This window comes from Bufo gargarizans, unplaced genomic scaffold (assembly GCF_014858855.1).
Source record: "Bufo gargarizans isolate SCDJY-AF-19 unplaced genomic scaffold, ASM1485885v1 fragScaff_scaffold_547_pilon, whole genome shotgun sequence".
Classification (NCBI taxonomy): domain Eukaryota; kingdom Metazoa; phylum Chordata; class Amphibia; order Anura; family Bufonidae; genus Bufo; species Bufo gargarizans.
Genome location: NW_025334135.1, coordinates 64,039 through 91,069, shown reverse-complemented (window position 1 = coordinate 91,069; position 27,031 = coordinate 64,039). Strand labels below are relative to the sequence as shown.

Here is a 27,031-nt window from a genome sequence, read left to right as displayed (position 1 = left end):
GATGTTCCCCTCGGTGCGGGTGAAGGTGAAGGGCTTGGACCCCAGTAAACAGTATTTTGTTGCTCTGGACGTGGTTCCCGTGGACTCCAAGCGCTACAGGTATGCACCCTGCTATATTGTCATTCCCATAGACTGTATGGATGCTGTGGTGCAGGACGGCAGCTGATTTCAGGGGATTCCTGCAGCATCTGTACTCCAACCAGGGGCAGTGCTGGGGTCCCAAGCCCCAATGAATATGCCCAATTTTTTAATACCGGACTGTTACTTTACTGCCACGGGGGAGGGGGGGGGGGGGGCTATTGGCACCATGATACTGGCACATGGAGGGGGGAGGAGAGAGGCACTTTATACTGGCACATTAGGAGGCAGGGGGAGAGGATGGCACTATGATATTAGCACATGGGGGGGGGCAAGAAATGGACATGAATCATGAGGGGCAGAAATGTGAAATGATGGGGGGGGGGGGCAAAATGTACATTTGCTTCTGTTGACAAAAATCCTTGCACCGGCCCTGACTTCGGGCGTGCTATCCCGCGATATTATATATAAATGACCATAGTCGGACTGGCACAGGGTACACGACCATAGTTAAATGTTGCATGCAATAGGTGGCTGAAAAAGGGGCGGAAAAAGGGGTGTGGTCAATGGGCGGAGTCAAGGGGGCGGCAAAATTAGCTTTTGCCTAGGGTGGCAAAAATCCTTGCACCAGCCCTGCCCCTGATGTAGATCTTCTCTCAGCCGCCTCGTCTCTGCAGAGTGTGACACACGGACATCTGAGCTTCTATCATCCTCCCCCAACCTGGAGTCCACACAGTGTTACCCTGCTGCTCGCTGTGCCCCCCAATACCCCCAAATACTGTCCTGAAGAATAATAGTGCCCCCCATAGTAATAGTGCCCCCATAGTAATAGTGCTCCTCATAGTAATAGTACCCCCCATAGTAATAGTACCCCCTATAGTAATAGTGCTCCTCTAGTAATAGTGTCCCCATAGTAATAATACCCCCCATAGTAATAGTACCCCCTAGTAATAGTACCCCCATAGTAATAGTGCTCATCATAGTAATAGTACCCCCATAGTAATAGTAGCCCCATAGTAAGTGCTCCTCATAGTAATAGTGCCCCCATAGTAATAATACCCCCATAGTAATAGTACCCCCATAGTAATAGTGCTCCTCATAGTAATAGTACCCCCCATAGTAATAGTACCCCCCATAGTAATAGTGCTCCTCATAGTAATAGTGCACCCATAGTAATAATACCTCATAGTAATAGTACCCCCCCATAGTAATAGTGCCCCATAGTAATAGTGCTCCTCATAGTAATCGTGCCCCATAGTAATAATACCCCCATAGTAATAGTACCCACCATAGTAATAGTACCCCCATAGTAATAGTGCTCCTCATAGTAATAGTACCCCCATAGTAATAGTACCCCCATAGTAATAGTACCCCCATAGTAATAGTCCTCCTCATAGTAATAGTACCCCCCATAGTAATAGTACCTCCCATAGTAATAGTGCCCCTATAGTAATAGTGCCCCCATAGTAATAGTGCTCCTAATAGTCCCACCAATAGTACTTCCCTTCTAGTAAGCTCTCATTGGTAATACTGCCCCCTACAGTGCCCCCAACAGTGATAATGCTCCCTAAGAGGGCACTTATTAGTAGAAGCTCCCTCCAGTATTAATAATGACATTATAGAGCCCCCAGTAGTAATAAGGCCCCCATAGTCCTTTTAGTAGAAATAAGGCGGATCTTAAGTTTCTCCTATAGAGCCCCCAGTATTAATAAGAATGCCTATAATGCCCCCTACAGTGCCCCCAGTATTTATATCGCCCCCTACTGTTTTAATGCTCCACCTGAAGAGCCCCCAGTATTTATATCGCCCCATACTGTTATAATCCTCTTCCTGCAGTGCCCCCAGTATTTATATCACCTGAGCATTATAACAGTGAGCGGCAGCATAAATACTGGGGGAACTTCAGGGCGAGCATTATAACAGTAGTAGGTGATATAAATACTGGAGCACTGTATGGGACACTATAGACTTTCTTATTACTACTAGGGGCTCTATAATGCTCATCTTGAAGAGCCCACCAGTAATTATATCGCCCCCTAGTGTTTTAATGCTCTCCCTGAAGTGCCCCCAGTAATTATAATGCCCCCTGCAGTGCGTCCAGTATTTTTTATCACCCCTTACTGTTATAATGCTCATAATACCCCAAGTATTTATAGCGCCCCCTAATGTTGTAATGCCCCCTGCAGTTATTTTCCTCCATTTAGTGTCCTCAGAAATTGGAATTCCTCAGCCCCTCCACCATACAGTCCCATGTAAATAACATCACCCTGCCCCAGCCATCTCTAACATGCAGTCCCATGTAAATAACATCACCCCCTCAACAACATACAGTCCCATGTAAATAACCTCACCCTGCCCCAGCCACCTCCATCATACAGTCCTATGTAAATAACATCCCTCCCTTCAGCCCTAACATACAGTCCCAGTTAAATAACCACAACTCCCAGCATTGCTCTGCCTCTCCCCTCCCTTCCCTCTCCTCATGTACAGACCTCACCACAGCTTCTTCCCCAGGACCTCAGCGCTTCCAGTGCATTCCTGAAGACTTACAGTTGTGTCTGTCTGATAAGCAGCACATCAGGGGCCTGGGACAGCACATCAGGGGCCCGGGACAGCACATCAGGGGCCCGGGACAGCACATCGGGGTCCCGGGACAGCACATCGGGGTCGTGGGACAGCACATCAGGGTCGTGGGACAGCACATCAGGGTCCCGGGACAGCACATCAGGGTCGTGGGACAGCACATCAGGGTCCCGAGACAGCACATCAGGGTCCCGGGACAGCACATCAGGGTTCCGGGACAGCACATCAGGGTCCCGGGACAGCACATCAGGGTCCTGGGACAGCACATCAGGGTCGTGGGACAGCACATCAGGGTCGTGGGACAGCACATCAGGGTCGTGGGACAGCACATCAGGGTCCCGGGACAGCACATCAGGGTCGTGGGACAGCACATCAGGGTCCCGGGACAGCACATCAGGGTCCCGGGACAGCACATCAGGGTCCCGGGACAGCACATCAGGGTCGTGGACAGCACATCAGGGTCGTGGGACAGCACATCAGGGGCCCGGGACACACATCAGGGTCCTGGGACAGCACATCAGGGTCCTGGGACAGCACATCAGGGTCCCGGGACAGACATCAGGGTCCAGGGACAGCACATCAGGGTCCTGGGACAGCACATCAGGTCCCGGGACAGCACATCAGGGTCGTTGGGACAGCACATCAGGGGCCCGGGACAACACATCAGGGTCCTGGGACAGCACATCAGGGTCCTGGGACAGCACATCAGGGTCCTGGGACAGCACATCAGGGGCCTGGGACAGCACATCAGGGTCGTGGGACAGCACATCAGGGGCCCGGGACAACACATCAGGGTCCTGGGACAGCACATCAGGGTCCCGGGACAGCACATCAGGGTCCTGGGACAGCACATCAGGGTCCCGGGACAGCACATCAGGGTCGTGGGACAGCAAATCAGGGTCGTGGGACAGCAAATCAGGGTCGTGGGACAGCACATCAGGGTCGTGGGACAGCAATCAGGGTCGTGGGACAGCACATCAGGGTCCCGGGACAGCACATCAGGGTCCCGGGACAGCAATCAGGGTCCTGGGACAGCACATCGAGGTCCTGGGACAGCACATCAGGGTCGTGGGACAGCACATCAGGGTCGTGGGACAGCACATCAGGGTCGTGGGACAGCACATCAGGGTCGTGGGACAGCACATCAGGGTCCTGGGACAGCACATCAGGGTCCCGGGACAGCACATCAGGGTCCCGGGACAGCACATCAGGGTCCCGGGACAGCACATCAGAGTCCCGTGACAGCACATCAGGGTCCCGGGACAGCACATCAGGGTCCCGGGACAGCACATCGGGGTCCCGGGACAGCACATCGGGGTCGTGGGACAGCACATCAGGGTCCCGGGACAGCACATCAGGGTCCCGGGACAGCACATCAGGGTCGTGGGACAGCACATCAGGGTCCCGAGACAGCACATCAGGGTCGTGGGACAGCACATCAGGGTCCCGGGACAGCACATCAGGGTCCCGGGACAGCACATCAGGGTCCTGGGACAGCACATCAGGGTCGTGGGACAGCACATCAGGGTCGTGGGACAGCACATCAGGGTCCCGGGACAGCACATCAGGGTCCCGGGACAGCACATCAGGGTCCCGGGACAGCACATCAGGGTCGTGGGACAGCACATCAGGGTCGTGGGACAGCACATCAGGGGCCCGGGACAACACATCAGGGTCCTGGGACAGCACATCAGGGTCCTGGGACAGCACATCAGGGTCCCGGGACAGCACATCAGGGTCCTGGGACAGCACATCAGGGTCCCGGGACAGCACATCAGGGTCGTGGGACAGCAAATCAGGGTCGTGGGACAGCAAATCAGGGTCGTGGGACAGCACATCAGGGTCGTGGGACAGCAAATCAGTGTCGTGGGACAGCACATCAGGGTCCCGGGACAGCACATCAGGGTCCCGGGACAGCACATCAGGGTCCTGGGACAGCACATCGAGGTCCTGGGACAGCACATCAGGGTCGTGGGACAGCACATCAGGGTCCTGGGACAGCACATCAGGGTCGTGGGACAACACATCAGGGTCAGCACATCAGGGTTGTGGGACAGCTAATCAGGGTCCCGGGACAGCACATCAGGGTCCCGGTACATCACATCAGGGTCGTGGGACAGCACATCAGGGTCGTGGGACAGCACATCAGGGTCGTGGGACAGCACATCAGGGTCGTGGGACAGCACATCAGGGTCGTGGGACAGCACATCAGGGTCGTGGGACAACACATCAGGGTCGTGGGACAGCACATCAGGGTCGTGGGACAGCACATCAGGGTCCCGGGACAGCACATCAGGGTCCCGGGACAGCACATCAGGGTCCTGGGACAGCACATCAGGGTCCTGGGACAGCACATCAGGGTCGTGGGACAGCACATCAGGGTCGTGGGACAGCACATCAGGGTCCTGGGACAGCACATCAGGGTCCCGGGACAGCACATCAGGGTCCCGGGACAGCACATCAGGGTCCCGGGACAGCACATCAGGGTCGTGGGACAGCACATCAGGGTCGTGGGACAGCACATCAGGGTCGTGGGACAGCACATCAGGGTCCTGGGACAGCACATCAGGGTCCCGGGACAGCACATCAGGGTCGTGGGACAGCACATCAGGGTCCCGGGACAGCACATCAGGGTCGTGGGACAGCACATCAGAGTCCCGTGACAGCACATCAGGGGCCTGGGACAGCACATCAGGGTCCCGGGACAGCACATCAGGGTCGTGGGACAGCACATCAGGGTCGTGGGACAGCACATCAGGGTCCCGGGACAGCACATCAGGGGCTCAGGCCCGAATGTTTTCACCTAGCAACGCCCCTGACTCTGACCCTTCTGTCCTGGGGTTATCGTCCTGCGCCGGATCCGGACGGAGACACTTTTCGTGCCTTTAAGGAGTCTCCATAGATTCATGACTTACTGTCCGGATCCACGTACTCACCCCTGTCCACAGCGGGAGCCAAGGGTGTAAAATGGTGTCCCAAAATGTGTACATAAATACGGTGAAAGTCATGACGCCATACTGTGTGACCTTGTGCCGCCATACTGTGTGACCTTGTGCCGCCGCCATACTGTGTGACATTGTGACGACATACTGTGTGACCTTGTGCCGCCGCCATACTGTGTGACATTGTGACGACATACTGTGTGACCTTGTGCCGCCATACTGTGTGACATTGTGCCGCCGCCATACTGTGTGACCTTGTGCCGCCGCCATACTGTGTGACATTGTGACGCCATACTGTGTGACATTGTGCCGCCGCCATACTGTGTGACCTTGTGCCGCCGCCATACTGTGTGACCTTGTGGCGCCATACTGTGTGACCTTGTGGCGCCGCCATGATGAACTCCCGTCTGTCTCCATAGATACGTCTATCACAGCTCCCAGTGGATGGTCGCCGGAAACACGGAGAATTCCTGCCTCCCGCCCCGCCTGTACGTGCACGCCGACTCCCCCTGCTCCGGGGAGACCTGGATGAGACAGGTCATCAGCTTCGACCGAGTCAAACTCACCAATAACGAGATGGACGACAAAGGACATGTAGGTGTGGAGCACGGGTACTTACCTCTCTGCATATGTAACATTATAGATACCGTATGACCCTGTATATACCGTATATATCTATACCAGAGCCGTACACACACTGTATGACCCTGTATATACCGTATATCTATACCGGAGCCGTACACACACTGTATGACCCTGTATATACCGTATATCTATACCGGAGCCGTACACATACTGTATGACCCTGTATATACCGTATATCTATACCGGAGCCGTACACATACTGTATGACCCTGTATATACCGTATATCTATACCGGAGCTGTACACACACTGTATGACCCTGTATACCGTATATCTATACCAGAGCCGTACACACACTGTATGACCCTGTATATACCGTATATCTATACCGGAGCCGTACACACACTGTATGACCCTGTATATACCGTATATCTATACCGGAGCCGTACACACACTGTATGACCCTGTATATACCGTATATCTATACCGTAGCCGTACACACACTGTATGGCCCTGTATATACCGTATATCTATACCGGAGCCGTACACATACTGTATGACCCTGTATATACCGTATATCTATACCAGAGCCGTACACACACTGTATGGCCCTGTATATACCGTATATCTATACCGGAGCCGTACACATACTGTATGACCCTGTATATACCGTATATCTATACCGGAGCTGTACACACACTGTATGACCCTGTATATACCGTATATCTATACCGGAGCCGTACACATACTGTATGACCCTGTATATACTGTATATCTATACCGGAGCCGTACACATACTGTATGACCCTGTATATACCGTATATCTATACCGGAGCCGTACACACACTGTATGACCCTGTATATACCGTATATCTATACCGGAGCCGTACACATACTGTATGACCCTGTATATACCGTATATCTATACCGGAGCCGTACACACACTGTATGACCCTGTATATACCGTATATCTATACCGTAGCCGTACACACACTGTATGACCCTGTATATACCGTATATCTATACCAGAGCCGTACACATACTGTATGACCCTGTATATACCGTATATCTATACCGGAGCCGTACACATACTGTATGACCCTGTATATACCGTATATCTATACCGGAGCCGTACACATACTGTATGACCCTGTATATACTGTATATCTATACCAGAGCCGTACACATACTGTATGACCCTGTATATACCGTATATCTATACCGTAGCCGTACACATACTGTATGACCCTGTATATACTGTAACGGAACGCCTAGCACCCCGACCGGGTACCTCCGTCGATAGATGCTCCTAGTGCTTTCCGAGGACTCCAAGCACTCCACTTGACACCGTACGCCCTGCAGACCCCACGAACCGCCGCAGCTTGGTTGGGGTCTCACCGTCCTCCACCCACGCTGGACCTACGACAAGGCTCCAGGCTCCAGTGGGTGAACCTCTCCTACAGCCAGAGAGCAGGAACAGCTCTTACAAGAGCTAGTAGTTATGCCAGGGGAGTATAGCAAATCTTCAGTGTATAGCAATCCCCCAGTTTTGATCAGTTATCCAAACACCAGTCTCAACATGATGAAGGATAAAACAGGAACACTTTATTGAGGGCTACTCGCCCGTATTTATGCAGGTCCCCATCTGGTGGACACGCCCCCAGGGGACCAGAATGGAGACTGCGACACACCGAACAGATACAGCACATCCCCACAATGCATCATGGTTTCCTCCTCTCTGCCCCAGAGACAACCGAGGGAAATCCAATTATCTCTCAGGACACAGGGGAGATCGCCAATACACATGTGGAGACAACAGGACAGACATCACCATTTAAACACACAATGTCACACCCTCCACAGCAACCACAGACATTTAACATATCCCAGATAGCTCAAGTATGAGTGCATATCATTAGGCGAATGGCACTCAGACCACACGAATACAATTAAACTAGCCATCTGGGTACCCTCACATAACAAAATACAATTCCAAAGACAGATTTAAGCTGTGCGGCCGGCCTGTCTTCTTTAAAGTTAGTATGGGCCATAATCCTGAGGCAGGAGGCTGGCAACCAGCCCCCTCCAAAACACAGTGGCGAGGTTGGTTTCGTCACACATCTCCCCCTTCCAGGGAAGACTAACCAGATACCTGACCTCACGGTCAGTACCTGAGTTAGTCTGGCAGTCCAACCACAACCCCATACTGGACCTGTTGAATTTTGGGGCCTGGCTCTGTTCTGTATGTCCCCAGCTGTTGAGTGGGCATCTGCGACTCCTTGCTGCCTTGTGGTTCTCCAGCTTGGAGCTGTAGGTACTTGGTGGGCAGAGGCCGACTGCGCTCTGCCCAGATGCCAGCTCTTCCGCGGGGGTAGCCTGTGGAAAGTCCGGCTCTGAAGAAGAGGGTAGGGGAGGGCAGAGGCCGACTGCGCTCTGCCCAGATGCCAGCTCTTCCGCTGGGGTAGCCTGTGGGATGTCCGGCTCTGGAGAAGAGGATAGAGGAGGGCAGAGGCCGACTGCGCTCTGCCCTGATGCCAGCTCTTCCGCTGGGAAGAAATCAGTGGGTAGCGCAGGCTCATCCCCTGCCCCCAGAACTCTGTTGGGAAGTAGCTGGGAAGGGGAGGGCTCGCTTACCTCCTCCTCCTGGTATCCCTGCGGAGATGGATGGGGATCTGGACCGACTGTCCAGCATCCCTGTAGGACTGGCACCGAGCCCGCGGTCTCATCTGCGCCCATGCAGAGGGGCTTGTGTTCCCCTTTTCCCGGTATCTCCGGCTGCTGGTGGAAGGTGAGGCCGGTTGCCTCTCCTCCCCAGGACTCTGGTTGCTGTAAGGCAGAGGGACCCCGCATCTCCTCCCCCTGGAACTCAGGTTGCCGCTGGGGAGAGAGACCGGTTGTCTCCTCTCCCTGTGATATGCACTGCCGCTGGAGATCTGGGCAGGCGGCCCAGCATCCCTGTAGGGCCAGTAGAGAGACCTCGGTCCCATCTCCACCTGCCATCTGTGGGTCCTCCCAGGACCAGTCTGTGAGGTCCCTCAACATTTGCGAGTCAGGATCACCTGCGTCCACACCTGGCAACTCCGGCTGCCTGCTGAGGGTCTGGGCCAGCATCCCAGCATCCCGGTGGAGAGCCCTCGGTCCCGTCTCCACCTGCCTGTTGTGGTTCCTCACAGGACCAGTCTATGAGGACCCCTACCTCTGTAGCTGGTACTGAAGCAGGGGATACTTCAGTCGGGTCTTCCCAGCTGTAGGGTTGTAGGTCTGGGACTGCCACCCAGCCTCTCTGGCAGTGTATATTGGGGACCGAATTGAGCTGAAGAAGTATTGGTAGTCCTGCTCCAGCTCCCACTCCTTTGTCACTAGAGATGCCAGGTCTTGTCTCACCTCTCTCGCTGTAGCCCAATCATGCATAGCCTCTCTGTAGTCATAGATATCCCAGAACCGGGACCCTCCAGCATCTCCGAACTCCGGTTCTGCAAAGGCCTCAAACAACAGGCCAGGGCCATCATAATCCTCACCCTCGGGTCTGTCGTGCTCAGCCATCCAGGGAGAGTGCCGAATCACATACCACCAGAGTGCCTGGTAGGCGTCATCTAGCCAAAGCTCCTTCCATACCAGGCTCTCCAGTTCTGTCACCCACTCATTCAGGGGCTCCTCTCCCAGAAGGGGCATTCGCAGGGCCACTCGCATCCGCAACTGCTGCTCCTCACTGGGGAGACACTCGCCCCGCCGACGCTGTACATCTTCCAGGGCCTCGTGCCAGACGCCTTTCCGGACTGCATCCCTCCAGTCCGGGTCATCATCCTCCTCGTAGTGGAACGCTGTTCGAAGACTAGCCGATTCCATCCTGCTGTAGCCAGGGGCGCTGTACGGATACTAGCGTTGCCCTCAATATACTCCACGAACGGTGTCTCCGAGCTGCTTCTCCTCACACTAGGACGCCATCCCACTGCTTGCCACCAATGTAACGGAACGCCTAGCACCCCGACCGGGTACCTCCGTCGATAGATGCTCCTAGTGCTTTCCAAGGACTCCAAGCACTCCACTTGGCACCGTACGCACTGCAGACCCCACGAACCGCCGCAGCTTGGTTGGGGTCTCACCGTCCTCCACCCACGCTGGACCTACTACAAGGCTCCAGGCTCCAGTGGGTGAACCTCTCCTACAGCCAGAGAGCAGGAACAGCTCTTACAAGAGCTAGTAGTTATGCCAGGGGAGTATAGCAAATCTTCAGCGTATAGCAATCCCCCAGTTTGATCAGTTATCCAAACACCAGTCTCAACATGATGAAGGATAAAACAGGAACACTTTATTGAGGGCTACCCGCCCGTATTTATGCAGGTCCCCATCTGGTGGACACGCCCCTAGGGGACCAGAAGGGAGACTGCGACACACCGAACAGATACAGCACATCCCCACAATGTATCATGGTTTCCTCCTCTCTGCCCCAGAGACAACCGAGGAATAATCCAATTATCTCTCAGGACAAAGGGAGATCGCCAATGCACATGTGGAGACAACAGGACAGAAATCACAATTTAAACACACAATGGCACACCCCCACAGCAACCACAGACATGTAACATATTCCCAGATAGCTCAAGTATGAGTGCATATCATTAGGCGAATGGCACTCAGACCACACGAATACAATAAAACTAGCCATCTGGGTGCCCTCACATAACAAAATACAATTCCAAAGACAGATTTAAGCTGTGCGGCCGGCCTGTCTTCTTTAAAGTTAGTATGGGCCATAATCCTGAGGCAGGAGGCTGGCAACCAGCCCCCTCCAAAACACTGTGGCGAGGTTGGTTTCGTCACATATACTGTATATCTATACCGGAGCCGTACACATACTGTATGACCCTGTATATACCGTATATCTATACCGGAGCCGTACACATACTGTATGACCCTGTATATACCGTATATCTATACCGGAGCTGTACACACACTGTATGACCCTGTATATACCGTATATCTATACCGGAGCCGTACACATACTGTATGACCCTGTATATACTGTATATCTATACCGGAGCCGTACACATACTGTATGACCCTGTATATACCGTATATCTATACCGGAGCCGTACACACACTGTATGACCCTGTATATACCGTATATCTATACCGGAGCTGTACACATACTGTATGACCCTGTATATACCGTATATCTATACCGGAGCCGTACACATACTGTATGACCCTGTATATACCGTATATCTATACCGGAGCCGTACACACACTGTATGACCCTGTATATACCGTATATCTATACCGTAGCCGTACACATACTGTATGACCCTGTATATACCGTATATCTATACCAGAGCCGTACACATACTGTATGACCCTGTATATACCGTATATCTATACCGGAGCCGTACACATACTGTATGACCCTGTATATACCGTATATCTATACCGGAGCCGTACACATACTGTATGACCCTGTATATACTGTATATCTATACCAGAGCCGTACACATACTGTATGACCCTGTATATACCGTATATCTATACCGTAGCCGTACACATACTGTATGACCCTGTATATACTGTAACGGAACGCCTAGCACCCCGACCGGGTACCTCCGTCGATAGATGTTCCTAGTGCTTTCCGAGGACTCCAAGCACTCCACTTGACACCGTACGCACTGCAGACCCCATGAACCGCCGCAGCTTGGTTGGGGTCTCACCGTCCTCCACCCACGCTGGACCTACGACAAGGCTCCAGGCTCCAGTGGGTGAACCTCTCCTACAGCCAGAGAGCAGGAACAGCTCTTACAAGAGCTAGTAGTTATGCCAGGGGAGTATAGCAAATCTTCAGCGTATAGCAATCCCCCAGTTTTGATCAGTTATCCAAACACCAGTCTCAACATGATGAAGGATAAAACAGGAACACTTTATTGAGGGCTACTCGCCCGTATTTATGCAGGTCCCCATCTGGTGGACACGCCCCTAGGGGACCAGAAGGGAGACTGCGACACACCGAACAGATACAGCACATCCCCACAATGTATCAAGGTTTCCTCCTCTCTGCCCCAGAGACAACCGAGGGCAATCCAATTATCTCTCAGGACACAGGGAGATCGCCAATACACATGTGGAGACAACAGGACAGACATCATCATTTAAACACACAATGGCACACCCCCACAGCAACCACAGACATGTAACATATCCCCAGATAGCTCAAGTATGAGTGCATATCATTAGGCGAATGGCACTCAGACCACACGAATACAATTAAACTAGCCATCTGGGTACCCTCACATGACAAAATACAATTCCAAAGACAGATTTAAGCTGTGCGGCCGGCCTGTCTTCTTTAAAGTTAGTATGGGCCATAATCCTGAGGCAGGAGGCTGGCAAACAGCCCTCTCCAAAACACAGTGGCGAGGTTGGTTTCGTCACACATCTCCCCCTTCCAGGGAAGACTAACCAGATACCTGACCTCACGGTCAGTACCTGAGTTAGTCTGGCAGTCCAACCACAACCCCATACTGGACCTGTTGAATTTTGGGGCCTGGCTCTGTTCTGCATGTCCCCAGCTGTTGAGTGGGCATCTGCGACTCCTTGCTGCCTTGTGGTTCTCCAGCTTGGAGCTGTAGGTACTTGGTGGGCAGAGGCCGACTGCGCTCTGCCCAGATGCCAGCTCTTCTGCGGGGGTAGCCTGTGGAAAGTCCGGCTCTGAAGAAGAGGGTAGGGGAGGGCAGAGGCCGACTGTGCTCTGCCCAGATGCCAGCTCTTCCGCTGGGGTAGCCGGTGGGGAGTCCGGCTCTGGAGAAGAGGATAGGGGAGGGCAGAGGCCTACTGCACTCTGCCCAGATGCCAGCACTTCCGCTGGGGTAGCCTGTGGGATGTCCGGCTCTGGAGAAGAGGATAGAGGAGGGCAGAGGCCGACTGCGCTCTGCCTTGATGCCAGCTCTTCCGCTGGGAAGAAATCAGTGGGTAGCGCAGGCTCATCCCCTGCCCCCAGAACTCTGTTGGGAAGTAGCTGGGAAGGGGAGGGCTCGCTTACCTCCTCCTCCTGGTATCCCTGCGGAGATGGATGGGGATCTGGACCGACTGTCCAGCATCCCTGTAGGACTGGCACCGAGCCCGCGGTCTCATCTGCGCCCATGCAGAGGGGCTTGTGTTCCCCTTTTCCCGGTATCTCCGGCTGCTGGTGGAAGGTGAGGCCGGTTGCCTCTCCTCACCAGGACTCTGGTTGCTGTAAGGCAGAGAGACCCCGCATCTCCTCCCCCAGGAACTCAGGTTGCCGCTGGGGAGAGAGACCGGTTGTCTCCTCTCCCTGTGATATGCACTGCCGCTGGAGATCTGGGCAGGCGGCCCAGCATCCCTGTAGGGCCAGTAGAGAGACCTCGGTCCCATCTCCACCTGCCATCTGTGGGTCCTCCCAGGACCAGTCTGTGAGGTCCCTCAACATTTGCGAGTCAGGATCACCTGCGTCCACACCTGGCAACTCCGGCTGCCGCTGAGGGTCTGGGCCAGCATCCCAGCATCCCGGTGGAGAGCCCTCGGTCCCGTCTCCACCTGCCTGTTGTGGTTCCTCACAGGACCAGTCTATGAGGACCCCTACCTCTGTAGCTGGTACTGAAGCAGGGGATACTTCAGTCGGGTCTTCCCAGCTGTAGGGTTGTAGGTCTGGGACTGCCACCCAGCCCTCCGGCAGTGTATATTGGGGCCGAATTGAGCTGAAGAAGTATTGGTAGTCCTGCTCCAGCTCCCACTCCTTTGTCACTAGAGATGCCAGGTCTTGTCTCACCTCTCTCGCTGTAGCCCAATCATGCATAGCCTCCCTGTAGTCATAGATATCCCAGAACCGGGACCCTCCAGCATCTCCGAACTCCGGTTCTGCAAAGGCCTCAAACAACAGGCCAGGGCCATCATAATCCTCACCCTCGGGTCTGTCGTGCTCAGCCATCCAGGGAGAGTGCCGAATCACATACCACCAGAGTGCCTGGTAGGCGTCATCTAGCCAAAGCTCCCTCCATACCAGGCTCTTGAGTTCTGTCACCCACTCATTCAGGGGCTCCTCTCCCAGAAGGGGCATTCGCAGGGCCACTCGCATCCGCAACTGCTGCTCCTCACTGAGGAGACACTCGCCCCGCCGACGCTGTACATCTTCCAGGGCCTCGTGCCAGACGCCTTTCCGGACTGCATCCCTCCAGTCCGGGTCATCATCCTCCTCGTAGTGGAACGCTGTTTGAAGACTAGCCGATTCCATCCTGCTGTAGCCAGGGGCGCTGTACGGATACTAGCGTTGCCCTCAATATACTCCACGAACTGTGTCTCCGAGCTGCTTCTCCTCACACTAGGACGCCATCCCACTGCTTGCCACCAATGTAACGGAACGCCTAGCACCCCGACCGGGTACCTCCGTCGATAGATGCTCCTAGTGCTTTCCAAGGACTCCAAGCACTCCACTTGGCACCGTACGCACTGCAGACCCCACGAACCGCCGTAGCTTGGTTGGGGTCTCACCGTCCTCCACCCACGCTGGACCTACTACAAGGCTCCAGGCTCCAGTGGGTGAACCTCTCCTACAGCCAGAGAGCAGGAACAGCTCTTACAAGAGCTAGTAGTTATGCCAGGGGAGTATAGCAAATCTTCAGCGTATAGCAATCCCCCAGTTTGATCAGTTATCCAAACACCAGTCTCAACATGATGAAGGATAAAACAGGAACACTTTATTGAGGGCTACCCGCCCGTATTTATGCAGGTCCCCATCTGGTGGACACGCCCCTAGGGGACCAGAAGGGAGACTGCGACACACCGAACAGATACAGCACATCCCCACAATGTATCATGGTTTCCTCCTCTCTGCCCCAGAGACAACCGAGGAATAATCCAATTATCTCTCAGGACAAAGGGAGATCGCCAATACACATGTGGAGACAACAGGACAGAAATCACCAGTTAAACACACAATGGCACACCCTCCCAGCAAACACAGACATGTAACATATTCCCAGATAGCTCAAGTCTGAGTGCATATCATTAGGTGAATGGCACTCAGACCACACGAATACAATTAAACTAGCCATCTGGGTGCCCTCACATAACAAAATACAATTCCAAAGACAGATTTAAGCTGTGCGGCCGGCCTGTCTTCTTTAAAGTTAGTATGGGCCATAATCCTGAGGCAGGAGGCTAGCAACCAGCCCCCTCCAAAACACCGTGGCGAGGTTGGTTTCGTCACATATACTGTATATCTATACCGGAGCCGTACACATACTGTATGACCCTGTATATACCGTATATCTATACCGGAGCCTTACACAAACTGTATGACCCTGTATATACCGTATATCTATACCGGAGCCGTACACATACTGTATGACCCTGTATATACCGTATATCTATACCGGAGCCGTACACATACTGTATGACCCTGTATATACCGTATATCTATACCGGAGCCGTACACATACTGTATGACCCTGTATATACTGTATATACACCAGAGCCGTACACATACTGTATGACCCTGTATATACCGTATATCTATACCGGAGCCGTACACATACTGTATGACCCCGTATATACCGTATATCTATACCGGAGCCGTACACATACTGTATGACCCTGTATATACCGTATATCTATACCAGAGCCGTACACACACTGTATGACCCTGTATATACCGTATATCTATATACACCGGAGCCGTACACATACTGTATGACCCTGTATATACCGTATATATATATACACCGCACTGTATGGCAGCGTGTCCTGCAGCGTTGATCTTTTCACATCGCTACGCTAATTAAATAACCGCCTTTAGATCCCAGCGACCCCGGAGTCCGCGCCAGAGCCTCCTGTCACAATTATCATTTCCTGCTCCTCTCGAATGAAACCGAACTCTGCACGAAAAAGCAGATCTTTATCTCCCTGAAGATACCGCCCGACATCTGCGCCCCCGATATACTGCAGTGCAGAGCGCCACGTCTCCGGCCTCCACGCATGACATGATGTGTAATCACCATGAAACCCTCAGGAAGGGCGGCCGCCCCCCGACATAACCCCTCGCTTCTGAGTAGACTTTTATTTGTTCCTTGCAATTTCCAAGATCTCTGCTTGCTGTCAGTGAAGGGGAATATGCACTACGTCCCATAACAGGCTGAAAACCTGCTCTGACCTAGCTGCGCTCACACAGCTGAGGGTTTGTTACAATGATATTCAGCACAGTCCGCCTGGATTCAACAGGAGATTGTCCGGATACGCTGTGCGAGCTGCGCGGATATGTGCTGGGGTGACGTAAACCTCCAGCGGAAGGCTGAGCTGTATACCGCCATACAGTGACCTATGTCATGGTGATGTAAAGCCGTATGCCAATGGTATTCCTGTGTGGCCCGGGCTCTTCATCCTAACACGCGTGTCTAACGGTTGCTCTTCCAGGGGGTAAGTCTCTGGGTGTGGCCCTTCCTCCAGCCGGGCCCCCAGTGTATGTGCAGTGTAACACGTACATTATAGGCACATCCCAGTGACTTGTGTGCGCTGCCGGAGGAGGCATTTATGAGTTTCTCCTGGATAGATCCCCGGATAAGCGAACGTGAGACGTCTTGTTGGGATGAGGGGCCCGGGCCATACAGGGCAGCCTGGGGACAGGTTCTTGGGGGGGTCCCTTGTCCAGCATAGCTCCCCCTGTGTAGATTTGTGATACAGCGGTCCCGCCCGGCCTCAGGTGGACAAACCATCATTGCTACCGACACGGGACGACCTAAAGGTTATATTCTTACCCGGCGAGTTGGGGGGGGGAGTTACCAGAGAGGACCCCGGCATTATACCGGATTATTAGAATGGCGGAACATTATTCCATCGCTATTTCAGTCACTTTTTATTGCCCCCCTTTGGTTAACATTTGGGTAATAGGTCCCTCTGCAGACCGTGAGGTACCAGTAGTTCATCTGATCGCACACGGATGTCACCCATGTGCCATCTGCCTCCATGTGGGGGCTCCCCAAATTGTAGAACAGGTCCTCTTCTGCTCCGTTTTTTGGCCAAGAAAAGTTATTTCTACTGATGAAAGTGAGAAAATTGCGGAACGCACAATGGATACGGTTGTGAGGATGAGGCCTGGAAAATGTATCTCCACACCTACCACTTGGGGGTCGCCAGGGGCCACTATTTCGGTCTTCAGTGGGTAAGGTGCCCCATGCATAGGCTGTTTCTAGCATTTTTGGAAGCCATAAGATTGAGACGCAGAGTGGGCTGAGCCTACCTCGGGTACTCGGGTAACTGGTATATGATTAAAGCCCTAAAATTTATGTAATTCTAACCTTGTTTGTTTTATGCCTCATAAAGCATCATTTCCAGGCAACATTTCCTCAGGGGCGGGACTTAGTTGTCACATGACCATACAACTGTGGGAGGAGCTGGACAATAGTATCATAGTGATGCAGCCTGAGGATCAGTAAAATTTTAGATGTGACCCAGAAATTACTGCATCATATACACTGATGAGCAAAAGGGTGATAATGTTCTGAACTTCTGACTTCCAGGCTCCATATCTCACCATCCACTACAGCTTCAGACGTGAGACTCCCATCATCCTATAGACAATCACCCCGGCTATCTCATACATAAATTGGACCTGCAGCTATTCAGTGTATGATTAGTTCTGCGGATTCTTCTCGTGTATCTGCATTGTTCCTGTTTTGCTCCTAAAATTCTAAATTTTTATTTTTATTATTTTGTAAACCCACCTTTGGCTTTCAGCACTGTCTGGACCCTTCTGGGCATGCTCTCCATCAGATTCCAGCATGTCTCGCCCGAAATCTCTTCCCAGGTCTCTTCTACACGTTCCCAATGTTGGAGTATACTGGTCGACTCACTTGGGTACGAATACAGCTTTTTCTTCATCTCTACCCACAAGTGTTGGATTGGGATGAGGTCCGGGGACTGTGGAGGCCGATCCAGCTCCTCTACTTCATTGTCATTGAGCCATATCTTCTCCAATCTCACCTTATGCTTCGGGTCGTTGTCCTGCTGGAACACTGTGTAGTCCTTTTCATACCCATAGTACTCGAGTGTATGAAGTAACTCGTCTTGTAGGATACTCACATACAGCTCAGCATTGAGACCACCATCGATCCTGGTCAAGTATCCAACGCCTTTAGCTGCATCATGTGAGGCCATGATGCATCCCCATATCTTCAGGCTTCCTCCACCCAACTTGACAGTTCCTTCAAGATCTCGATCCGTTGGCCCCTTTTCCTTGATTCTTCCGACTTGTTGACTTTGATATTTTGCTGGGACGTCCACCTCTTGGCTTTGGAATGGATGGACGGACTTCATGTCATATCTTCCAGCTGTCATGGCCTCACATGATGCAGTTTGGAGATTTTCTTGGCCAAGATACCGCTGTCGATGAGCTGGATGATGCTGCTTCTCTTTCATGGCGGCTCCTGGATCTGAACCAGTGACCTTTTACTTGGAATGGACCTAGTAACAAACTGGTCTATCAGGGAATGTGAGGACAGTAGAAGAAGATTGTTCCACCACCAGGAGCAGAACAGGAACAATGCAGTCACATGAGAAGAATCTGCAGAACTAGTCATATGCTGAATAGCTACAAGTCCAATGTATATGAAGTATAAGAAGGCAGCACTCAGTTCAGTGAAGGAAAGTGGATGGTTTATTAACCCATCCAGCAGCAACGTTTCAGCTCTACTCAATGGAGCCTTGTCAAGGTGCAGTGACATGTGCAAAGTGCAATACATATATAGCAAACCCAAGACGGGATTAGCTTTATGAGCATAGGAGACCACAACGAAGATGGCCACGGCTTGAGAGAAGCCCAGAGCGCATGCACCTGCCCAAAACGTGCACCCCCCCACTGGGAGAACCTATAGCCGTGAATACATTATATATAAACCAAATCAGACTCAAAATAATCGGTGCCTGTATATGTACTGCAGAAAGGCCCAGTTGGAGGAAATAAGGTGTACTTATGGGCCACCATAGTTATCTGTATTCCAGGTTCAGGAAGGAATCGCCATCCACATCACCATGACAACCATAGGCGGCCCCAACGGAATCGGTCTATATTAAAACCAGGGGGTAGAGTGTCCTCTCAGGGATCTCCCCAAAGGGAAGGCACAACACCCAATTAGGAGAGGGAATCCGGTGTCACATTTGTGGGACCAAGAGTGCCAGATCCAAGTCCTGGAGAAAACCACATGTATATAATAATGTATGGCAAATGTTGGGCACAGAACAAAGAATATATAACTACGGGGTCATCGTATCACGAGTCGGAATCTCCCATGTCCCATCGGGGGCCTGTGAGGGACCAAGTCGGGAAATCATGTCCCCAAAATAGTCAACAACAAAAAAATCGCAATTCCTGTGGTCTCCTATAATATAAATAACATGATACATAGTCATATAGAAAACCCTTAACAGATGTCCTGTATGGTCCTGTAGGCCGGCATCCAGAGTGACTGTCCATCAAACTCATCTCTTCCATAAGTTCCTATTTGGGGACAACAGAACAACAGATTAGAACACAGCACATGTCTGAACCCACACAAATGGGACTCGGAAAGAATCAGAAGTGTAGGAAGATGTGACAAAAATCTCAATTAGAAAACTTTGAATTCCACATTCAGGCCTATAGATTTTAGGGTCTGTAATGTAAAAGTCCAGTAGAGTTCCCTTGTCTCAAGTATGGCTGTTCTATCGCCACCACGTCTTAATGTACAGTTAGGTACTTGTTCTAAAATCCTAAACCGTAGATCTCGTTCTGAGTATTTAGCCTCTGTAACGGACCGTTTCAGCAGACAAGGGGTTAAAATCCGTTTAGGCGATATGCCCCTTTCTGAGAGACAGGCACAGCTACTGCAGAACACCAACCTCCCGAACTGGATACAAAATAGCACTCCAAACTGGAACCTCACGAATAGCTGCTAGCAGACGAACAGGAAAAGCATACAATCGGCTTACACTCCTGGCAATCAGTCTCCAACAGCATACAGGGAATCCCCCCAATAACGAGACAAGGCTCCGTGTTAAGGGTCAGCAGTGGTCTGACTGTACTTCAGATACAGCCTCTTTTATTCATAAAAAACAAACATAGTACTGCCCACAGGGTTTTGAAATCCAACCAATCAATGTCTTACAACACACACAATGCAAGTACAGCAACCAATCGTTCACGCCCCCTAGAGGACCAGAAGGGAGACTGCGACACAGAACAGATACAACACATCCCCACAATGCATCATGGTTTCCCCCTCTCTGTCCCAGAGACAACCGAGGGCAATCCAATTATCTCTCAGGACAAAGGGGAGATCGCCAATACACATGTGGAGACAACAGGACAGACATCACCATTTAAACACACAATGGGACAATAGAACCACACCCAGCATATTCCTCCCAAGCTGACAAGTTACACTTATTATAAATTGTTACAACTTTGTGAGGTTACATTGTCCATATATATAACTTACATCAATTTAAACAGTATAACTTGGGGACAAACCTATCCAAAATTCACTTGAATAGGTTCAGGGGTTTAAAAGTTAGCAAAAGTATCTCAAAGGGCCGTAATCCTGGGGCAGGAGGCTGGCAACCAGCCCCCTCCAAAACACTGTGGCAAGGTTGGTTTTGCCACACATCTCCCCCCCCCCCAGGGAAGACTAACCAGATACCTGACCTCACGCCGGTCGGTACCTGAGTTAGTCTGGCAGTCCACCCACACCCCAATACTGGACCTGTTGAATTTTGGGGCCTGGCTCTGTTCCGTAGGTCCCCAGCTGTTGAGTGGGCATCTGCTACTCCTTGCTTTGTGGTTCTCCAGCTTGGAGCTGTAGGTACTTGGTGGGCAGAGGCCGACTGCGCTCTGCCCAGATGCCAGCTCTTCCGCTGGGGTGAGGGGGGTACAAGCCAGTCCTGTAACAAGGGGGTCGGTGGAGCAGAGGCTAGCGGCTCTCTGCCTCTGATGCCAGCTCTTCCGCTGGGAAGGGATCAGTGGGTATTGCAGGCTCATCCCCTGCCCCCAGAACTCGGTTGGGAAGTAGCTGGGAAGGGGAGGGCTCGCTTACCTCCTCCTCCTGGTATCCCTGCGGAGATGGCTGGAGATCTGGTTGTTTGAGGGGGAGACCGACTGTCTCCTCTTTGGCTAAACAGCCCTGTTGCTGGGGGACAGGACCGACTGTCCCTACCCTCTGTGCTGTAAGTGCAGAGACCACGGTCCCATCTGCACAGTTGTGGGGCTTACTGTCTCCCCCTGGTGCGTTAAGCTGCCGCTGGGGAATGGAGACTAGGCTCCCAGTTCCCAACAAATCATGCTGCTGCTGGGGGGTAGGAACAACTACCTCTGCCCCCTGTAACTCAGCCTGCCGCTGGGGAGGGAGGCCGCTGCGCTCCTCTCCCTGCACTTCACACTGCCGCTGGGGAATGGAGACTGGGCTCCCTTTGTCCCGCAACTGTAACTTCTGATGGAGGTCCACCCAACGTGGCAGCTGATCGTCACCTTCTGCCCGGTATAGTAGGGTCTTGAACACTAGACTCCTCACGAACTTCACGTATTTCTCAGCTGGATTGGGTCCGAAGAAGTTCAGCCGCAACCACATCATACGGTCAAATTCCTCCACAGAGTATCTGTACTCCACTGCTGGTTCCATCCTGGTGCTTTTAGGGTCGCTGTACTGAGACATGCGTTGCCCTTAAGTTGTAAAATCCAAAGAAATGGTGTCTCCTGTAGCTAACCTTCTGGCTGTAGGAACGATCCCGCTGCTTGCCACCAATGTAGCGGACCGTTTCAGCAGACAAGGGGTTAAAATCTGTTTAGGCGATTTGCCCCTTTCTGAGAGACAGGCACAGCTACTGCAGAACACCAACCTCCCAAACTGGATACAAAATAGCACTCCAAACTGGAACCTCGCAAATAGCTGTCAGCAGACGAACAGGAAAAGCATCCAATCAGCTTACACTCCTGGCAATCAGTCTCCAATAGCATACAGGGAATCCCCCCAATAACGAGACAAGGCTCCGTGTTGAGGGTCAGCAGTGGTCTGACTGTACTTCAGATACAGCCTCTTTTATTCATAAAAACAAACATAGTACTGCCCACAGGGTTTTGAAATCCAACCAATCAATATCTTACAACACACACAATGCAAGTACAGCAACCAATCGTTCACGCCCCCTAGAGGACCAGAAGGGAGACTGCGACACAGAACAGATACAACACATCCCCACAATGCATCATGGTTTCCTCCTCTCTGTCCCAGAGACAACCGAGGGCAATCCAATTATCTCTCAGGACAAAGGGAGATCGCCAATACACATGTGGAGACAACAGGACAGACATCACCATTTAAACACACAATGGGACAATAGAACCACACCCAGCATATTCCTCCCAAGCTGACAAGTTACACTTATTATAAATTGTTACAACTTTGTGAGGTTACATTGTCCATACATATAACTTACATCAATTTAAACAGTATAACTTGGGGACAAACCTATCCAAAATTCACTTGAATAGGTTCAGGGGTTTAAAAGTTAGCAAAAGTATCTCAAAGGGCCGTAATCCTGGGGCAGGAGGCTGGCAAACAGCCCCCTCCAAAACACTGTGGCGAGGTTGGTTTCGCCACAGCCTCCATAAAATGTTTTGACACAAGTAAGTCCAACTTTTTCTTCCTAATAGAGTATCTATGTTGGTTTAGCCGGGTTTTTACATCCCAAGTGCTCTCCCCAACATAATAGGTTACAAGGACAAGAAAGTGCGTAAACTAGAAACGTAGAGTCACATGTCAAGAACTGGTGGATTTCTACCATTTTACCAGAGGATGGATTCATGAGAGTCCCCCCCCCCTGCGACATCAAAGAGCAATTCCCACAGTTGTGGCACAAAGCTGCGTACAGATATAAGTCAATGAATGGGTCCCGTTCTTTCCCGTTTCACGGATAACAGCCCTTGCGAGTTGAACCAAAATACGTGCCACAACTTACTTTAGAAGAACCCACATCCGATTTAACCAGTCTATCCTCCAAATTACAATTTCTCTGATAGGAACAGAGAGGAGGCGTCTTAAATTCTTGTTTTCTCAAAATAGATATAATTTGCGGACTTTCTACACTATAAGCTGACACAAGCGGAATTCGTGGGAGAGGGTCTCTGACTTTAGTGGGATCTTTTTTAACCTCACTCTTATCTACAGCTTTAATTTTGGATACACATTTCAATATCATTTTTTTGGGGTAACCCCTGGAGCGAAATTTATTGCCCATTTCTGATAATCTAGAGTCCCTCCTGGACTATCCCTTTCACCTGCAGCAGTTGACTGAATGGAAGGGATTTTATCATAGACCGAGGGTGGTGACTCTCCTACCCTAATAAAGTGTTCTTGTCAGTTGATTTCACATGTAGATCAGTGTTTAGAGAGCGATCGTGAATATTAATCTCTGTATCAAGGAACTGGATCCCATCTTCTGAATAGATCTAAGTAAATTTGACACTAGGGTCAATGGAGTTTAAGTAGGAGTGGAACGCCATGAGGTCCTCTGCGGGACGTCGTCTATGTAACGCCACCACCCCAGAACTCGGCTGAAGTGGTGGCTCACATAGACTAAGGTCTCCTCAAGATGGGATATGTATATATTAGCATAAGTGGGCGCCACATTGGACCCCATGGCGGTCCCCCGCATCTGAATAAAGTAATCATTCTGAAATAAAAAATAATTCCTCGTGAGGATAAATCTCAACATCGAGACAATAAAGTCCAATGTATTTATGAGATGATTGTCTATAGGATGATGGGAGTCTCACGTCTGAAGCTGTAGTGGATGGTGAGATGTGGAGCCTGGAAGTCAGAAGTTCTAAACATTGTTACCCTTTTGCCCGTCAGTGTATTACACAGTCTATACATACAATGGGGGAGGACTGACGGGTGACTGGGTTCCCCTTTAATTGCACTGAGGTCCTGTGATCATTCAGGAGCATTAGACGCATTTTCTGGGTCATTCCCATGTTTTGGGCTGTGAGCGGTTTCTGCTGAGATACTGAACAGTGAAATTATTGTCCCATGTCTGTAGATCATTCTGCAGTCGATGCATAAGTATAAGCCCCGGGTCCACGTCATCCTCCAAGACTCCTGCTTTGACCAGATCCAGTCACTGCCGGAAGAAGGGGTGAAGACATTTTCATTCAAGGAAACAGAGTTCACCACAGTGACGGCATACCAGAACCAGCAGGTGGGGGCACACTGTACTGTCATACTGGGAGTGGGCAGAGGGTGCAGAATGGGAGTGTACTACAAATCCCAGAATGCCAGAGAACCCTGCACCATAATACACCCAGAAGAAATCAAGGACAAGGACCGTCCACAATATTACACTACCAGGATCTGAAGTGTTTTATTTTCTCCATAGATAACCAAGTTAAAGATTGACAGAAATCCATTTGCAAAAGGCTTCAGAGACCCAGGAAGGAACAGGTAATAACTAGAGTAATACCGCCCCCTATATGCAGGTGTATAACTACTATAATACTGCTCCTATGTACAAGAATATAACTACTATAATACTGCCACCTATGTACAAGAATATAACTACTATAATACTGCCTCCTATGTACAAGAATATAACTACTATAATACTGCTCCTATGTACAAGAATATAACTACTATAATACTGCCTCCTATGTACAAGAATATAACTACTATAATACTGCTCCTATGTACAAGAATATAACTGCTATAATACTGCCCCTATATACAAGGATATAACTACTATAATACTGCCTCCTATGTACAAGAATATAACTACTATAATACTGCTCCTATGTACAGGAATATAACTACTATAATACTGCCTCCTATGTACAAGAATATAACTACTATAATACTGCTCCTATGTACAAGAATATAACTACTATAATACTGCCTCCTATGTACAAGAATATAACTACTATAATACTGCTCCTATGTACAAGAATATAACTGCTATAATACTGCCCCTATATACAAGGATATAACTACTATAATACTGCCTCCTATGTACAAGAATATAACTACTATAATACTGCTCCTATGTACCGGAATATAACTACTATAATACTGCCTCCTATGTACAAGAATATAACTACTATAATACTGCTCCTATGTACAGGAATATAACTACTATAATACTGCCTCCTATGTACAAGAATATAACTACTATAATACTGCTCCTATGTACAAGAATATAACTGCTATAATACTGCTCCTATGTACAGGAATATAACTACTATAATACTGCCTCCTATGTACAAGAATATAACTACTATAATACTGCCTCCTATGTACAAGAATATAACTACTATAATACTGCCTCCTATGTACAAGAATATAACTACTATAATACTGCTCCTATATACAAGAATATAACTACTATAATACTGCCTCCTATGTACAAGAATATAACTGCTGTAATACTGCTCCTATGTACAAGAATATAACTACTATAATACTGCTCCTATATACAAGAATATAACTACTATAATACTGCTCCTGTGTACAGGAATATAACTACTATAATACTGCTCCTATTTACAAGAATATAACTACTATAATACCGCTCCTATGTACAAGAATATAACTACTATAATACTGCTCCTATGTACAAGAATATAACTACTATAATACAGCCTCCTATGTACAAGAATATAACTACTATAATACTGCTCCTATGTACAAGAATATAACTACTATAATACTGCCTCCTATGTACAAGAATATAACTACTATAATACTGCTCCTATGTACAGGAATATAACTACTATAATACTGCTCCTATGTACAAGAATATAACTACTATAATACTGCCTCCTATGTACAAGAATATAACTACTATAATACTGCTCCTATGTACAAGAATATAACTGCTATAATACTGCCTCCTATGTACAAGAATATAACTACTATAATACTGCTCCTATGTACAAGAATATAACTACTATAATACTGCTCCTATGTACAAGAATATAACTGCTATAATACTGCTCCTATGTACAAGAATATAACTACTATAATACTGCTCCTATATACAAGAATATAACTACTATAATACTGCTCCTATGTACAAGAATATAACTACTATAATACTGCCTCCTATGTACAAGAATATAACTACTATAATACTGCTCCTATGTACAAGAATATAACTACTATAATACTGCTCCTATGTACAAGAATATAACTACTATAATACTGCTCCTATGTACAAGAATATAACTACTATAATACTGCCTCCTATGTACAAGAATATAACTACTATAATACTGCCTCCTATGTACAAGAATATAACTACTATAATACTGCTCCTATGTACAAGAATATAACTATTATAATACTGCCTCCTATATACAAGAATATAACTACTATAATACTGCCCCCTATGTGTTAGTGCAGGAGTTGTCCTGGGTCTCGTTGATCATGTGACTTCTGTCTTGCAGGGTTGTGATGGATGGTCTCCTGGAGCACTACCCGTGGAGATCTTCTCTCTCCTTAGACTTTAAGGCTTTTGGGGCAGATACTCCTGGTAAGCGGTTTTGCGGTGACTCTGATGACTTGCTGTGGTTGGAGGAGACATTTTGGGGTGTCAGGGATTTGGGGTGTCAGGGATTCGGCATTAGATCCGCTGCTCGGGGACCTGTCAGGCGTCTGTGCAGGGAATGAGCGGATTCACTATTTCTCTACAGCTTTCCTGGACTCCTGCACAGCGTCACATGGGGAGGGGTCTCGGACAGCTGGTGTTTCAAGTCTTCAACATTTTTACTATCTCTGCTTGCTTTTAGTGAATAAGAACACTGTAGTTTCCATTCAGAGGCAGTAA

At 50.0% G+C, this 27,031-nt stretch overlaps 1 protein-coding gene across 1 annotated transcript; it reads left to right on the top strand.

Moving 5' to 3' along the window:
* On the top strand, positions 1-27,031 carry LOC122922593 (T-box transcription factor TBX22-like). The gene is made up of 6 exons (XM_044273263.1): positions 1-99; positions 6,023-6,197; positions 24,254-24,412; positions 24,590-24,654; positions 26,652-26,737; positions 26,994-27,031. The coding sequence occupies exons 1-6, from the start codon at positions 2-4 to the stop codon at positions 27,029-27,031; spliced, it is 621 nt and encodes a 206-aa protein (XP_044129198.1). The 5' UTR covers position 1.

Bases quoted from the DNA above. Each gene is read 5' to 3' on its own strand.
- LOC122922593 (XM_044273263.1), top strand. From the start codon at position 2: ATGTTCCCCTCGGTGCGGGTGAAGGTGAAGGGCTTGGACCCCAGTAAA. The intron at 100-6,022 runs GTATGCACCCTG...CTGTCTCCATAG, and splicing joins GTGGACTCCAAGCGCTACAG to ATACGTCTATCACAGCTCCC. The intron at 6,198-24,253 runs GTAGGTGTGGAG...CCATGTCTGTAG, and splicing joins AGATGGACGACAAAGGACAT to ATCATTCTGCAGTCGATGCA.